The sequence below is a fragment of the Octopus bimaculoides genome, chromosome 19 (genome assembly GCF_046866305.1).
Source record: "Octopus bimaculoides isolate indiv1 chromosome 19, ASM4686630v1, whole genome shotgun sequence".
Classification (NCBI taxonomy): Eukaryota; Metazoa; Mollusca; class Cephalopoda; order Octopoda; family Octopodidae; genus Octopus; species Octopus bimaculoides.
In genome coordinates, this window is record NC_142946.1 from 24,218,128 (window position 1) to 24,235,629 (window position 17,502).

At 35.7% G+C, this 17,502-nt stretch overlaps 1 protein-coding gene across 3 annotated transcripts in view; it reads left to right on the forward strand.

Moving 5' to 3' along the window:
- Positions 1–12,065: 12,065 nt before the first annotated feature.
- LOC106884107 (ras-related protein Rap-2c) overlaps positions 12,066–17,502 on the forward strand; it is a 56,135-nt gene continuing 50,698 nt past the window's right edge. Inside the window, exons 1-2 of one of the 3 annotated variants that reach the window (XM_014935329.3) lie at positions 12,066–12,204; positions 13,625–14,491. In XM_014935329.3, coding sequence (XP_014790815.1) covers positions 13,943–14,485 — 543 coding nt within the window. In that variant the 5' untranslated portion in view covers positions 12,066–12,204; positions 13,625–13,942 and the 3' untranslated portion in view covers positions 14,486–14,491. Of the gene's footprint in view, positions 12,205–12,769; positions 12,880–12,963; positions 13,346–13,624; positions 14,492–17,502 lie in introns of those variants that run through there. The other 2 variants (XM_014935328.3, XM_014935330.3) reach the window with 2 other exon arrangements.

Here is a 17,502-nt window from a genome sequence, read left to right on the forward strand (position 1 = left end):
CACACTCTTCGGAGTACCCGTGTCTTCTCTCTTTTTTTTTGCAGGTGAGGGCAGTTGCTAGTGCTGTCTTTTCTTCTGTGTAAGGAAGAAAGCCTTAGAAGGTGCAGAACATTTGGGTGACATTGTTAGACTTGAAATAGATTCACAATTTTACACACAAATGCAAAACAAGACCACACACTTGCCTCCTGAGTTTTGTTTTCCATACACTATGTGCAATTCTTTGTTTATTCATCTGTGGTACTCTACATATTTTCTTTTAATATATGTTAATTAATGTGTTATACAGTGCAGTATTGTACTGTATTTTTATTTATCAATTCATTAATTTTTAGGCGTGAAAATGCTTATTTTGCCACAGAAATAACTAAAATCTAAAAAAATATAAATATCCATCAGTGCAGAAACCCACGATATACTGAGGAGTTCATGATATAAATTTACATATATTAGCCACAAAAATCCATGATGTACTTAGGGTGCAATAGGTGAACCGCGATATGGTGAGTAATTACTGTATATATATGTGTGTGTGTGTGTGTGTGTGTGTGTGTGCAAGCATACATGCACACATGCATACATACATACATACATACATACATACATACATACATACATACATACATACATACATACATACATACATATATATATATATATATATATATATATATATATATATATATATATATATATATATATATATATATATATATATATATGAGTTAATATAGCTTATTTTAAAAAATTCAGCTTTCAGTATACTGAATGAAGATTAAAAAATTTACTCCAAACTCAAATAAGTTGTTGTTATAGTAAAAAATAGATATGAAACAATCTTTGTATTTGAATCAATGGAGAAATGCTGCTATGGTTATTGAATAATTCAATAAAGATGTAAACAAAGATAACTGCCAATGTGTTCAATACCATTGACTATTAAACCACAATAAATAGAGGACTGCTACTAAAAGCCATTTATTTTAGAAGGCATGCCCAGCTACCTTTTGTTTTTTTGTAGTGCAGTTGTATGCAAGGTAGAAAAGACAGAATCAGCAGTTTTGGTGTTACCATGGCTGCTTTGACATTGCTGAGTTTATAAATTATTGCTGAGTATGTCTGTTACTGCTCAACTGATGAAAAAGCATATTTGATGAGATTTGCAAGTGTATTGATAAAGACATTAGCTTCATCACTGCTAGCCATATGAATGATGAAGGTGATAGCTGAAGTAATGCGGAATAAAAAGATAACAAACATGAAAGATGAACACATTGATACTGATGAATCAATGAAAACACTGTTGAAACTACAAAACAAAGACATTTTCTTTTGTGGAAGTTGGCTGCTCACATCATATCAATAGAGTAATAAAAAAAATACAGGAGAAAGATAACTTCAGACCACTGAAGATGAGTTTGCAAAATCAGTGTCCAGTTTTACATTCTTTATTACGAGGGCAACATGAGGCATTACAACTCACTCAGGCCAAAGTATGGCTGAATTCTGATTCTTAAAAGAAGAATGTGGCTCCAGCATTCATATATAACAGAGGATCATGTATCTGAAACAATAAAAATCTGTAAAATCCTTTTAAAATTTAAAGGTAAAATGTTTGCACAAACATTGGGGAAACAAGACAACTTTTTTCTATAACAATGTTATCAATTAAAATAAACACTAAAATTTCTATCAGTGCAGAAACCCACAATATACTGAGGAGTTCATGATATAAATTTACATATATTAGCCACAAAAATCCATGATGTACTTAGGGTGCAATATTGGAAAGAAATATATGTTTACATACTTTCCAGATTGGAAAGAAATATATGTTTACATACTTACACAGATATGCATTCATATCATCATCGTCATCATCATCATCATCATCGTTTAACGTCCGCTTTCCATGCTAGCATGGGTTGGACGATTTGACTGAGGACTGGTGAACCAGATGGCTACACCAGGCTCCAATCAGATTTGGCAGAGTTTCTACAGCTGGAGGCCCTTCCTAACGCCAACCACTCAGAGAGTGTACTGGGTGCTTTTACATGCCACTGGCACGAAGGCCAGTCAGGAGGTACTGGCAACGGCCACTCTCGAAATGGTGTATTTTACGTGCCACCTGCACAGGAGCCAGTCCAGCGGTACTGGCAACGAACTAGCTCGAATGTCTTTTCAACTCGCTATATTGGCCAATGTCTCTGACTTCACATATCAGTAAAGTCATGGAGCATATCAGCAGAAAGAAGTCAATAATATTCCTAGAAGAAAATGACCTACTGAACAGTACACAGCATGGCTTCCATCCAAGAAACTGCCTCACACGACTCCTACAGCACTATGATTGGGTTTTGAAACAGCTGCTTGATCATTCAGATGTCAGTGTGATATACCTTGACTTTGTAAAGGCATTTGATGAGGTAGATCATGGCATGATATGTCATAAGCTATGAGACCTTGGTATTGCTGGTTAACTGGGAGAGTGGCTGCATGACTTCCTTAAAGACAGAAGTCAGGTAGTTGCAGCTAATGGTATCTTTTCTAAGGAAATTCAAATCCCAAGTAGTGTCCCCCAGGGAACAGTGGAGAACCTTTGTTCTCAGCCGCCTGGACTACTGCTCCCAGTTATAGTCACCACATAGTGCCAAATTAACAGTAGAGCTTGAGGCAGTCCAATTCCACTAATCTAAAAAGATTGAAACAGTGCAGTGGTGGAGCTACAAGGACAGGCTGAGAAAACTACAACTTTATACCTGGGAATGAAGGCATGAGAAATATGCAAAAGTCTACATATGGAAAACTCTAGAGGGGCTGGTACCTAATTTCAGCATTGAGTGTTATACAAATACCAGAGCTGGCTGCCGTTGTATTGTACTAAAGGTACCATCCACTCTATCTAAATTCAGGACCAAGTACTGCAATAGTCTAGAGTTCAAGGGCCCACAGTTCTTCAATGCTCTGCCACAAAAATTAAGAAATCTGCATAAGGTGGAAGTAGATGTCTTCAAAAAGGAACTAGACATCCTCCTTTCCACAATACTGGATGAACCAACATCCCAGCATGAGGTGCAGATGAAGACAGTGGAATCAAACTCTCTTTACACCAGATGGGCCAACAGCTGGGACAAAGGCACATACAGGAGTGGTGATGCGAAATGCCCCAGACTAATGAAATCAGAAAGACCACGCTAGTGCTCCAGCATGACTACAGCTGCATGGCTGAAATGTGTAAAAAAATAAAAGAATATACATATATCATTCAACCATGGTAGTGGTTGAATATATTAAGTCCACCATTTTGTCAACTGCAGCAGCTTCCAAGCTTCACCACTAATCCAGTTCTCAACTAAATTGCAAACTGTTAATAGCTTTAAAGAGGACACCTCCTCAGCTACACTTTGGCATAAATAGTTTGAGATTTGGTTCAGTAGAAAAAAAGTTACATCAAAATATGTCAGACCCCAAGGTGGGCAGTAAGGCAGATATTCATCTTCAATTAACATAAATTTTTTAATTTTAAAATGCAAGTATACTTTTCTTAGGCTTAAATGATAGAAAAATGCATGAGGAATTCAGAATCATTAGTCACATTGAACAAAAATTAGTAGAAAAAGAGTTATGAGGTAAAATGTCACAAAGTTTGATGTCAGTAAGTGAAGAAGTAAGAAGTAACGCCCCAAGCAATAAGAATAAGGAATATATTTCTAAAATGAATGTTTACATTCTAAGGTGGCAAGCTAGCAGAAATGTTAGCGTGCTGGGCCAAATGCTTACTAGTATTTCGTCTGTCTTTACGTCTTGAGTTCAAATTCCACTGAGGTCAACTTTGCCTTTTATCCACTTTGGACGTACAGATTATTTAATAAATTTTTTTTAACTAAGCACTTTCAAACTTCCAATACTGGTAGAATGTGTCACATAGAACAGGGTTTACTCTTAACGTTTTTGACATAATTTTGTATTTTAGAAGTTATTTCATCAGAAGTTACAGAGTGATAATGGACAAATTCATGTTTGATAAGTGCCAATACACGAAACTCTCAGCTTTCTAACTTTTCTAACTTCTGCCAATGATATATATACATATTACATATATGTGTAAAAACAATCTCATCACATAATCGAACCAATGAAAGAGTCTGTACCTGGTCGCTTGACATGCTAAAAATAGCAGCCAAAGTATCTCCCTAGCTAAATCACATGCCCATTGTACGTAATATCCTAGATTATCCCTAAAAAGACGGTTTGCTGAAGGCTGGAATGTCTTTGATGATAAGGTTTGCAGTATCAGGGTTGATTTGAAGCTAAATAACAACATTATGGTAAATTTCTATATTAACACCCGCACGATTTTCATTAAGAAAAAAAAAAAAAAAAATTGATTGCTTGCGTGGAATCAAGTACTCTGACCTCTTAACATGCTGCAAATCCCTTATTTTGGTTCGGAAAAAATAGGTGGGGGGTGGGGGTCTCCTGCCATCCTGGAATCATTGGAAATATTATTGAATGAATTTCTGTGACCTCCTAATATTGCAAAATTAAGTTACTTAAGGTGAGCCTGGTAGCTGATGGTTTTGAGGTCTTGTTGTTTGTAATTTTTGGTGAGCCATAGTGCAACCAACAACATGGTAAAAATCTCTGCCATTAATTTGGTGTGGATGGGTAATATCAAATAATTCAATCACAACATATATTTAAATTAAACACGAAAAAATTGAAATATTATCCTCACTTATATGGAAAAATTGAAATATTATCTTTCAGTATTTTATAAGGTAAAATCTCAAATTAACATATTATTAATTATCTTATAACAGCAATGCCTGGAAAAATCATGGATTACATAGAAAATGCGAGCATGAAAATTAATATTCTTAAGATTATAAACCTGGAAAAGTACAGGACAAGTTATTACACCTGGAAAAGTACAGGACAAGCTATTACTTCTAGTAAAGTAAAGAATAAGAAACTTTTTACTTAAAATACTGCAGCTAAAATAAAAATTTGAATATTAAAACTTATTTTATTGTAGTTTACAAATAACACTATACTTATTTAAGTAGAATTTGGCTAATATACCACCTTAGATATGGAAAAAAGTGACTAATTAGACAAACTTACAAATTAGCTGAACAGTTTTGTACAGTAAATTTAAAAGATGAGAACTGTAAAGAGTGATAAATTAGAAGAACTGGTATTCTTTGCTGCAATATTTTAAGTAAAAAGTTTCTTATTCTTTACTTTACTAGAAGTAATAGTTTGTCCTATACTTTTCCAGGTGTAATAACTTGTCCTGTACTTTTCCAGCTTTATAATCTTAAGAACATTACTTTTCATGCTCGCATTTTTCCATGTCATATATATATGCAGTCCTCACGTAATATATGGAGAGGTACAAGTAAAACATTTATATGTAGTAATATTTGACATGAAGAAATGGCAAGTGTTATGTAATTGGTAATGTGGGCACCTGGAATGTGATAGATATGAATTTTGAGAGTAGTATTATAAACATCTTATATCATTTACATGTGTGTGTGTGTGCATAGTCTAAGGTGATGGCTTGCAGTGTGTTGTATTTTGAGGAGTTGTATAAGTACTGATCTGAATACCACAATGCCTTCAGCACTGGTGACTGACCAGCTTATCAGCTATGATCTGCCATCCAAAGATGAGGTTCATACAGTGGTAAATCAGTTGAAGGGCAGGAAGGTAGCTGGTGTTTGTGGCATCCATGGGAAGATGAACAAGAAAGGCGAGCGAGCCTGCTGCAATCTTGTTCTTGTGACAGATCATCTGCTCAAACTAGAGCAGTGGCATCATACCACCTAACTGGGAGAGGAGCATAATTAAAAGTGACTGCCACAACTGCAACAACTATAGAGCTGTTACACTCTTCTCAGTGCTTGGTAAAGTCATTGTCAGGGTCATCCTGGACAGAGTGAGAAATCATCTGCTTGCATCTCAGCTGCTGGAGCAGTCAGGATTCATGCCAGAAGTCAACTACTAACAGGATTCAGGCTCTTCCTGTACTCATTGAACATTAGCAGAGCTTTTGGCAGGGGCTTCTTGCAGCTTAAGTTGACCTCTGCAATGCATTTGACTCAGTGAACAGGGATGTGCTTCAGGGGATTCTGAAGCTGCAAGCTATTCCTCCTCAACTGATTGGATTGTTGATGGCATTGTTTACTAGAACAGTCAGTGTAGTTTGGGGTCAGAACTCAACAGCTGGCTTTTTCCCAGTTAGAACTGGGAACCATCAAGGCTGTGTTTTGGCCCCAACTCTGTTCAATGCCCACATGGATTGGGTGCTTGGCTGAATGGTGGCTCAATCAAGTTGTGGTGTACTCAGTGGTGAAACTAGGATTACAGATTTTGTTGATGATTTTTACCGAGTCTCTGGAAGTCACAGAGTGCTCCTTTTACTGAGTGAGGAAGCAGAACCACTTGGCCAAGAGACAGATGCAGTCTTTTGTTGGCTTCTTGGAGGACTCCACCTTATCTGTCTCTGTTGTAGGTGAGAATGTCGAAGCTGTTAACTGCTTCACTTATTTCTGTTGTAAGATTCATAGCAGCATTGGATAGAAGTTTGAAGTCCTAAAAGACATGGACGAGCTGGTGCAGTTGTGAACTCATTGGACAAAGATGTTTAGCTCTGCTGATATCTGGTCAGGAGGACAATGGTTTGGGTCTTTGGGTTTCTGGTCCTCCCTTCCCACTCTATAGTTGTGAGACTTTTATGTCGTCTAGTGCCCTTAGGGGCTGCCTGAATTCCTTTGGTGCCAGGATGTTTTGCAGGATCATGGGTTACCATTGGTCAGATTTTATATCCAACATACAACTCTTTTCAGAAACTGGGATGTGTCCTGTTACTTGTATGATTCAGGAATGTGAGCTCAGACTGTTTGCCCATGCTGCTTGATTTTCCAAGTTAGATCCTGCTTACTGTGTTTTCATCCATGAAGATCTGACTGGGTTGATGGGTTGTGTTGATTGAACACATACCAGATGAAGAGTTAACTTGTGGAGGTGGAGATTGACTTGAACTCTGCTCAACGGGTTGGCCAGGAGGACCCAGGAATATACTGAGAAATACAGCAATGTGCTGCAACATGCATGCCCCAACACCTGACCTGGCCTATCTATCTATCTCTGTCTGTCTCTCTCTCTCTCTCTCTCTATATATATATATATATGTGTGTGTGTGTGTGTGTGTGTGTGTGTGTATGTATGTATGTATATATATCAGTTGAATAAAGTTACAACACAGTCTGGTTTACATGTTTTTATTATTGTATTTTAGAAAAAGCTTTTTACAATGTTGAAGTGTATTAAACTTTGAAAAAATATTTAGTAATGTCCATAAAGTTCAATTAGTGCTTTCATACGTTCGTAGTAATCATCAGATTTCAAAATGTATTGACTGACAGTTGAGCTGAGTTGAGTACTTGACAACTGTCAGTCAATATATTTTGAAATCTGATGAATCTTATGAATGTATGAAAGCACTAATTGAACTTTATGAACATTACTAAATATTTTTTTAATGTCTAACACACTTCAACATTGTAAAAAAAAATTTTTTGAATACAATAATAAAAAGTGTGTAAACCAGACTATGTTGTAACTTTATTCATCTGATGTATTATTCTATACACATTTACACAAATTCAGAAAAAAAAAATGTATGTGTGTGTGTGTGTGTAAACTCACACAAAACATTGGATAAAATATATCCATGTAGAGTCATATTTAACATGTGCAAATACTTTTGGATGTGGGAAGACCTTACACTGTGAAAATAGTCTTAAATGAAATATCTCCTCCTATATGAAAAGACACTGGGCTGTGAATAATTTCATTGGATCATTGGATGCATATATTTCCACATTCTTTTGCATTGTCAGCTGCAAACAACAAAATCTGCTCTTCACTACTCAAAAAAAAAAAACAAATTTGTTCTTACATTAGAACAACATACAGTACATTTTCTGATGTGTGTGTAGCTTGATCATGCAAAAATTAAATAAAGTTGCACTAAGCTTGAGACATAGTTTAGTATATATACATGCATGTATGTTTCATTAAAGACATGACTGAGTTTGATTTTTATCATTTTATTATAGACTTTTCATATTTTCTTATCAGTTTTGCAGTCAGTTTGGAACAATATAAAGTTCTTAAATCCACATTCAACATTTCCAGATGTTCACAGTCTCACTTTCAAGAATTGAAATAGATTAGGTGCTTGCATTGTTTCTTATATTCTGGTTGATTTCTTGTAGACTGTGAGGGTCTGAAAATGTTGAATATGAATTTTGAAACATGCACATACATATATACATGCACATACATCCACACACACACACATACATATGCATATATATATGTAAGGTAGAGATGCACACACTCCAAAGCTTACAGACTTCTAACAACTGATTGTCTCAACTCTGACAATGAAAGTTTTACAAAATGTCCACAAGGGGTAACTGAAGGGTTCAACATCTAAACCATACAGAATTCTAGAAAGCAGTTTAGCTAAGAAAGACACTTTCACATTTTTTTTTCATTTTCTGTATTCTCCTTAGTGTTTCTTGAGTTCCTTTTCTTCTTGTTTTCTCTCCTATAGCAAGCATACCTATATGTGTATGTATCCATAACTTTAGTATGAATCTGATAGACACTCAGAACTATAATGATTTATGGGTTTAGATACTTTGAGAAGCTATCTATAAATGTGTAGTTATTACATGTACAGACAATATCTGCACCTGTTACTTACTTTACTAAGGTAACTTAATTGAAGAGATAAGGTACTAGTGTGTCACCTTGTAATACTCAGGCTTTGACTTCAAAGTATTCTGTCTCTCCATCAAGAGTGATCACTTTCGCTCTGGTGTCTTCATATAGCTTACTTATTGCTCTCAAAATTCTGTGCTTTAAGTATCTTCTTCATCATTCCTCTGTGTACTGAATCAAAAGCCTTTTTGAAGTCTACATAGATAATGATAGCCTTCCTGTTCTGGATCTTAACTCCCTCTATCAGTCTTCTAAGTGCAACAATATGAGATGTTGTTGACTATCCTGATCTGAATCCATTTTGATTTGGTCACAATTGTTTGTCTATCTTAGGTTGTGTTCGTTTAAGTATCATCTTGTTGACCATTTTTGCAACAATGGATGACAGACTGATCCATCTGTAATTCTCTGTATCACTTGGGTCTCCAGTTTTGAGCAGTGGGAGCAAACCTATCTCAGACCATTGTTCTGGCTTCACATTGTTATTTAGTAGTTTGTTTGCAAATTCAAGGATCACATCTTTTTAGTACTTCTGGTGGGATCTTGTTAGGACCAGTTTGTTTTCCTTCTTTCAGGTTACTTGTAGCTCTTCCTATTTCTTGTTTTGTGAAATCTCCATCCTTGATTTGCAAACTTCATTTTTTGTTTCACTGTCAACTTCTGGATCCTTCCCAAGAAGTTATAGAAGTGAATGTACTACTTCTTGATTCTCTCATCCTTTGATAATTCCATGCTTTGCGACCAGTGATGGAGTTAATCAACCTCCAGTTTTCTCCATTGCTTACTCTTTGTGTCTGCATTTTCGACCTGGGAGATCATTTCATCCAGTTCCTCTTCTTGAATCTCTTGATACACCTGTTTTAGACCCTCTTTCTTTCTTTGTAAAGTTTGTTTAGTATCGTTCTTGGCAGCCTTTTGATAGTTGCTGAATGCCTCTTGTACTTCACTGCATGCTTTCTCTACCCTAGGATCATCAGCTAACTTTCTCCATTTCATCCTCTTCTTTATCGGTATCAGTTTTGTTGCCGCTTCTTCATTTGATTGCACACACTTGCCATATTGCTCTGTAACAGTATCCCTGTTGTTGGATAGTTCAGCAAATCTTTTACACACTGTAACCATATAAAGCTGTTGAAGTTCTGTATTTCACAATATAGACTAATTGTAGCAATTTTTTCTTGCAGGAGTTTTGCTTGTATGTAGACTAGGACGTAGTCTGGCTGCCAATAAACGATGGTCACCCCCTAAGCTGCTAAAGCTGTTATATGCTTCTACATTGTGTACAGAATCCTTCCATTTTTTAGTAATCAGTATGTAATCAATTTGGGACCTGCTACCATTCATGTTGGAAATAAATGTCCATTGTTTTCTTTTCTTTTTCTGGAAAAGAGTGCTAGTGATGTGAAAATTACATTCCACCACGTGATCCAGGAGAAGCTGTCCATTCTTGTTGGTTTCCCTATGGAATGTGTAGAGGACTGCATCCTCGTTCAAATGAGCATTAAAATCACTGCATTCTATGGTAACATGGTGTTTTGGTATTTCATTGATGACATTTGTCAGTGTTTCATAGTGCTCCTCTGCATCCTTGCTTCCCACTGGACTATGTAATGCGTAGAATGTATGAGGGCATGGAAGAAGAACTGGGATTCAAACTGCATAGGCAAGGAAGTCGCTGAAGGTAGTTGGAAATTTCAAATAGTTTGGTGCATGGACAACCATGCCAGCATGGAAAATGAATGTTATATATTCAAACTGGCAAGATCCAGCTTCTCACACCTACCCTACAATGTCATTCTAAACATAAACAATCATATCATCAATATCGCAAAGTTACAAGATAATGCATGATTAATTCAAAATGATGTGAATAAAAAAGCATTGCTATTTGACAAAGTAATTTGAATACTAAAGGGTTAAGGGTATATATACAAGTCCAAACATTTTATTGTCACAGTGTACTGCTTTCACTACAATCATGAGACAAACACAGAAAGACTTTAAATTTTAGCATTATAAAGTTTGTAATGTTACCTATGCATTTTCAACCCTCACAGTTCCATCTCATTCAAGAAGCACTGATTTCATTTTGAGGAGATCTGTGCTAACCTAGACTACACAATAATTAAAAACTGTTCTACATTAAGCAATGCAACTATTTATACGACAGTAAATCATTACTATTCTTCTATAACAGCAAATTTATTATGAATTGCTATCATGAACTTCCCTTCGGTTGTAGCTTTCCCTACACATTCAACTTATATTTATTCAAGAACAATGAAATCTCAGCTATAATGTAAACCCCACTTTTTGTACCTATAAAGCGCATATTTTATCCTGTTCTTTTTTTTGCTTTGTTTTTTTTTACACTCTCGTATGATGTTACTTCCCAGATGCTTTGTATTAAATTTCTTGTACAATACATGAGTAAATATGGTAATTTTTCTTTCCGAGAACTTCTTTCCTGTTTACATTTTGCTCTATAACTATGTCGCAACAATAAAACTGGAACCAAGAGAGGGTTGGCAACAGGAAGGGCATCCGGCCATAGAAAATCTGCTTCGACTCGTGCAAGCAAGAAAAAGTGGACGTTAAAATGATGATGATGATGATGATGAAGACTAATTTAACCATCCAGATCTCACTAAACTCTAATCAAGGAAAGCAGTAAGCGGCTTTGATCACCGATTCTCCAGACTAATGTATAATAATTAAAAAAGTTTCATTTTATTGCAAAACGAGCTCTATGGAAACATTATGCTGATTAGAACCACTTCATGTTACCTATGGTGGAAATGGAAACAACATTCAGTTATTCTACTCTTATGTGTTGTTTATCCACAATCAGCAGTCACTCAGCAGAACTATGATCAAAAGCGAAGCATCATTAGTATTACAATATTCTTCCAGAGAGTAGAGTTTGATATGACGGAAATTTGGCTGTTATTTCTAGCTGACTGAACCATCACATATGTGCCGTGTTGTTTAGTCCCAAAACTGCTTCAATCGGAAAGACGTATAATCAAATGAATTTCTATCACAGTCCCATCTTGTTTTCAGTTACTGTGTAACCAGGAGTACGTCATTTTATTTATTTATTTTGTGAATGGCAGGGTGTGGTTTGACGAGATTTGGCTGCTATTTGTAGCAAATCGAAGGCCAGCATAGAGGCTCCTCTTATTGGTATTTTCAAATCGATCGGAGTCGTGCGGTGCGCGAGAATGATTTCGGCGAATCAAATTCACCGTTCGGTTTCCACTCCCAGTAGGAACCGCTTCGCTTAGGATGTTAACGTCACAACTTCCTATTTTACATTAAGAAAAAATCATGCTTGTTAGTACGATACATATATCAAGATTTGTATATTGCAACTATATAGAATTATAGACAATAAACGTAAGTAATATGGTATATCAGTCATTCTTTATATTAGTAGCTGTTTTATGTTACAAACCATTGGTATTTTAAAGATCCACGAAATATATTAAAAGAGTATTGTTGAATGTGTGAATATGTTAAGATGTAATATAACTCGTTAAAAATCTGTTTTCGAAAAAAAAAATGTGTAAGACATTCTAAATTAAGTAATTTTGTTGTTTTTATATTCATTGCATCTGTTATCATGGACCATATCGAAACAATTTTAAATACTTAAGGAACTTGTCGAAGAAGCGCATGTTTCTTTCTAACATCCCAAACCAGAATTGTTCTTTAATTAGTTCAAGATTTCTATTACTCAGTTTGTAATCAATAGAACGAGAATGAGCAACGAGGAGAAACAGTAGTAGCGAGTCTCGACAACAGTTTCAGAATAGAAGCTGAGAACACAGAATTCAATTAAAGTAGCAGGTGAGCTGTTATTTCATAGAAGAAAGAAAGAAACTGCTGCAACTGCTGAGTGCTAAACTCGGAGCGTCATCGCGTAGAACTCTTCTGTGTTAGAGATGTTAATTGGATCTCTCCATCCAAAATGGATGCTGCTCTTTGGTAAGCATCTTAGACAACCAGACGTTTGTTGAAAATTACTATTTACTTGTTCAGCCTCGCACGCTGGAGCAGAGCTTCGAAAAGGTACAGTAAAATGCTCACATATAGAACGATTGTATTAAAGATCATATTTGGCTTTAGATCTTATTGCTGGTTGAAACAAGAGTTCTACATAGTTCTCTTTCTAACCTTTTTAGCATTCTTCATCTTAATGGGACGTTATAAATACTGTTTTTTACTCTTTATCCTGCTGTGTGACTCTTATGTCGCTCGCTACTTAGAGAAATTCCCTTTTTCTTTAACGTTATCCTTTTTTTATTCCCAGTTCTTATTGTCGATTAACGAAATGTTACCTTTCTACAGTTACCAACTGCGGTACTATTGTACCAATGCTCTTAAAGTCTGTTAACTATGTGCATAACACTTAAACGCATACAGATTATCACACACACGCACACATACAATCACACTTCCTCTGTTCATTCACTTGACACTCCTAATCTCAGCGAGTCTTTCTCTCTCGTTGGCCTGTTCAATAACATTTCAACTTGTGAGTTTCTTTTTCATTATCATCTTTACTTTTGTAAAACAGAAATACATTTAAAAAATTTTATTTACATTTTATTTAATTTGTAGCATTAATTTAAAGCTTGTGTCATTGTGTTTACATCAGCAACGGCTGTCAACGTTTGTTCTACGTTTTAAACATCTTCGCGACTCTCAGTTTAGGCTACTTGTCATATGTTTTTCTCATACTTCCTTAAATTTACCATCTTGTACACCTTATTGTTTTGCTATCTACTCAATAATTTTCTTTTTATTTGTCTAGTGATTAAATCAGCTATTCAAACTGCCGTCCTATCAACCTCGTTGACAGAAAACTACATACAATGAAAAATATCAAATAAAGAAAAGACTTTTTACTGCTCAAACGTCGTTTACATACAGATAATTATATTCGTATCGTCTCTGATTAAAACAGCCTCCGAACCAAAATCTGGAATATTTTTTAACCAAATAATAAAAAGAAGGGAAAATGATTATACTAATTAATCGTTGCTAAATTAATCCAAGTAGTTTTCTTGATCTGTTATTTGTCTATTCTTTTCAATATCAATTTTTTTGAAAATTGGCACTAAAACTCATTATGAAGGAATACAAAGTGGTTGTTTTAGGTAGCGGAGGTGTTGGCAAAAGCGCTCTCACCGTGCGGTTTGTGTCTGGTAATTTTATGGAGAAATATGATCCGACTATTGAAGATTTCTATCGGAAGGAGATCGAAGTGGAGACTGCTCCTTGTGTTCTAGAGATCTTGGATACAGCCGGCACGGAACAGTTTGCTTCTATGAGAGACTTGTACATAAAAAACGGCCAAGGCTTTGTTATAGTATATAGCATTACTAGTCTGCAGACTTTCCAGGATATCAAAACTATGCGTGAACAGATTATGCGAGTGAAAGGTGTCGATCGGATCCCTATGTTGTTGGTTGGGAACAAAGTCGATCTTGCCCAGACTCAGCGTGAAGTGAATACTATAGACGGAGCTCTTCTATCTGATAACTGGGGCTGCCCATTCTTTGAGACTTCTGCTAAAACCACACTTAACATCGACAATGTCTTTATTGAGATTGTGCGGGAGATGAATGCTACACCAATTAGAGAAAGAAGAGAATGTTGCAGTATTCTGTGAACACAGGTAAGTTTATCTTACAGTTTGCTATTATGGAATCTGGCTGATGTTCATAGATATTTATACTAAGCGCAAGTGTTTACTTCAATTGTAGTTGGTGCTTAAGTTTTGCTTCTACAAATTATCTTATATTTTTATAATATTATTTTTGACAGTAAATGAATATTTATTCGAACTATATCTTCCATGTTCGACAGTCATTTTTTAATTGTTCAGATAACTTTATTACAATGTTTTTAAGATATTTAGTATCCCTCGCTTGTCATGTCAGTCCTCTGCCCTTTATGGCCGCCATCCCACTGGTATAATATCACATTTAACAATCAACAGCTACCTATCCCTGAACGAAATGTTTTCTTTATTATTCACTCAAAATTTGAAAAGACCCTACGCTGATTTTTAGATGAGGTGTTACAACGAATTATATGTGTGTAAGTGATTAATGAATGCCTAAATTCTGTCCTACTCCAGTTAGTTCCACATGGCATTCTACAATAGCGCCATGTTAATTTTGACTGTCCCACAATGCACTTTCCAGCTTGACGTCACTTTAGCATTGTGTTGCTAAGTGGCACAGCCAGCTACTCTGATTCATTCAATTAGCGATTTTACTGTTTTCCCCTTTAACAACCAACTTCATGAACTTTAACCTTTTCTCAACATATGCTTATATATAAATTTCCTGCTATAAGTTTCTAAATGAGACTCCCCTGTCGTTTAGTCTTTTATAACTAAATATCAGTAAGCAATGGTGTGCCTGTATGTATGTATGTGTGTGTGTGTGCATTATCAGTCACACACACACACACACACACACACACACACACACACACACATATATATATATATATATATATATATATATATATATATATATATATACATATGCGTGTGTGTGTGTGTGCATCTATGTGGCTACTTGTATAATGTCATTGTTTCAGTAGGTGTTTATTCCATTTCCAGTTTGGTATTTCAGAGCTTGGGAGTGTTTATCTTCAAAGTCGACTTGAAATTTACTAAGATTTTTTTTACCCAATATATTTTATTCCTTTTAATAATTAGGTAGCGGTTAATAAATATACAATGCAGCAGTCTTACGTAGTTGTTGAACTTTGTAGCAGTGACACTTGTAGCTGCAGGCCATATCTTCAACGACGACTGCATACTACTGATATAGTTTCACATCATGTGCTTAATGTTGACTAAAATTTCCTTACTTTAAAGACTCCCCGCAGCAAATCTGCAGTGTTAACCAAAATACAGTGCTTGTTATGCGTTATCAGTGTGATTAAATAATAATTATTAGTATAATATTAAAAACATCAATGTAACGTAAACTTATGAAAACGTCTAGGTCCAATTTGAACAATTTTGGTGTGACATTTTCTGTAGGAAAGTTCAATTGCAGATATTATGTAGAAATATTGGAAATCGTTAATGTCTAATAACAGTAAGAAGAGATATAAATCTTTGTTAAGGTACTTATTCTGGAGATGCACGAGTTTTCGAGTTAGCCATTGGCAACTATGACCGTGTATAACGTCACCGAAAGAAATTAAATTAGTTTTGACATTTTTTTTCTTTCCTCCCAAGCAGATGTTCGTGAAATTTTGTTCAGACAGTAGTGTCGTGTTGCTATGTAAACAAATATGTCACGTGCACATGTCTATATATCTAATCGCGTCAACTGTAGAGAACTGTTATGTCCCGTTTACATCTTTGTCAGTTACACGATTGGCAATTTGAAATTCGCATGTTTTCTTCTGTTAATTTCACTCTTTAGAAAGTAAATTCATCGCGTGATGAGGGCGAATCACTATTTTACAGTTTGCCAAGCGTAATAATCATCTGCTAACTACTGTAGAAACTTGAAGACTGCTTTTTATTGAAACAAGGGGTTTGTGGGATTTACGAAGTCGAAAGATATTTACAAAACCCCTCTTTCCATTCATCTCTAGTGTGAATTGTAGGCATATTAATCGACGCTATACTCTGTTTTGGCGATCCTGCAAAAATAATTGACAGTTGATCTCGGCTAGATTTGAACTAAGAACACATAAAGCTCTAACTAATACCTCTAAGCTATTGGCCCAACGCTCTAATAATTACGCCAACCCAACGTCGAATTTAAGATTTAACAGCAGAAACAGCTTGGGAATTATTATTTACGAGCAGTGTCATTTAAATGTTCATAGGGACCGATATTTGGGTGCGGTTTAAGGCAAGAAGCCAATGAGAAAACTGCTCCACTATGATGGGACACCATTTAGTTAGTGGTTAACATTCTACATGACAAGACAATCTTCTTGTACTAGATAAAAATAGATTCATCGAGGTATTCCACAAATATAATCAAAACACAGTGAGACGCCTCCAACGAATTGGGTGCCCAGTTATCGAGCAAATACCATAACATTTCGTTTGGCGGTATGCAAATTACGTATGCAAAATCGTACATTAGTATATAAACAGTCACATGGCAAGCTGGGAGTTGAAAGTAAGTTGAGTACGAACGGTGGTGAACACTAAAGTATAAATATGATATTGGTTTCAGATGTTGGCTCCATACCACCAATTTGGGGACGGGGGGGATAAGTCAGTTACATCGACTCCAGTACTCAACTGGTATCGATCCCAAGAGGATGAAAGGCAAAGTCAACCTCGTCGGAATTTGAAATCGGAACGATAAGACGGACGAAATGCCGCTAAGTAAGCATTTTGCCCGGCGTGCTAACGAGTCTACCAGCTCGCTGCCTTAACGTATATAATACATATTGATAAAGCACCATAAACGTGAATGGAATTATAATACATATGTTTATCACTTGTTATTTCGACACAAACATAATTATATACTGACATTTTAGATGTATGTGTATACAACGGCGACATAGAGATAAAAAATTATTTCTGAACAAACTATACCAGGCTAAAATGCGTAGATGTGTCGGCACATACATTTATATGTGTATAGACACATATATGAAAACAGTGACACACTTACAATTATATACATA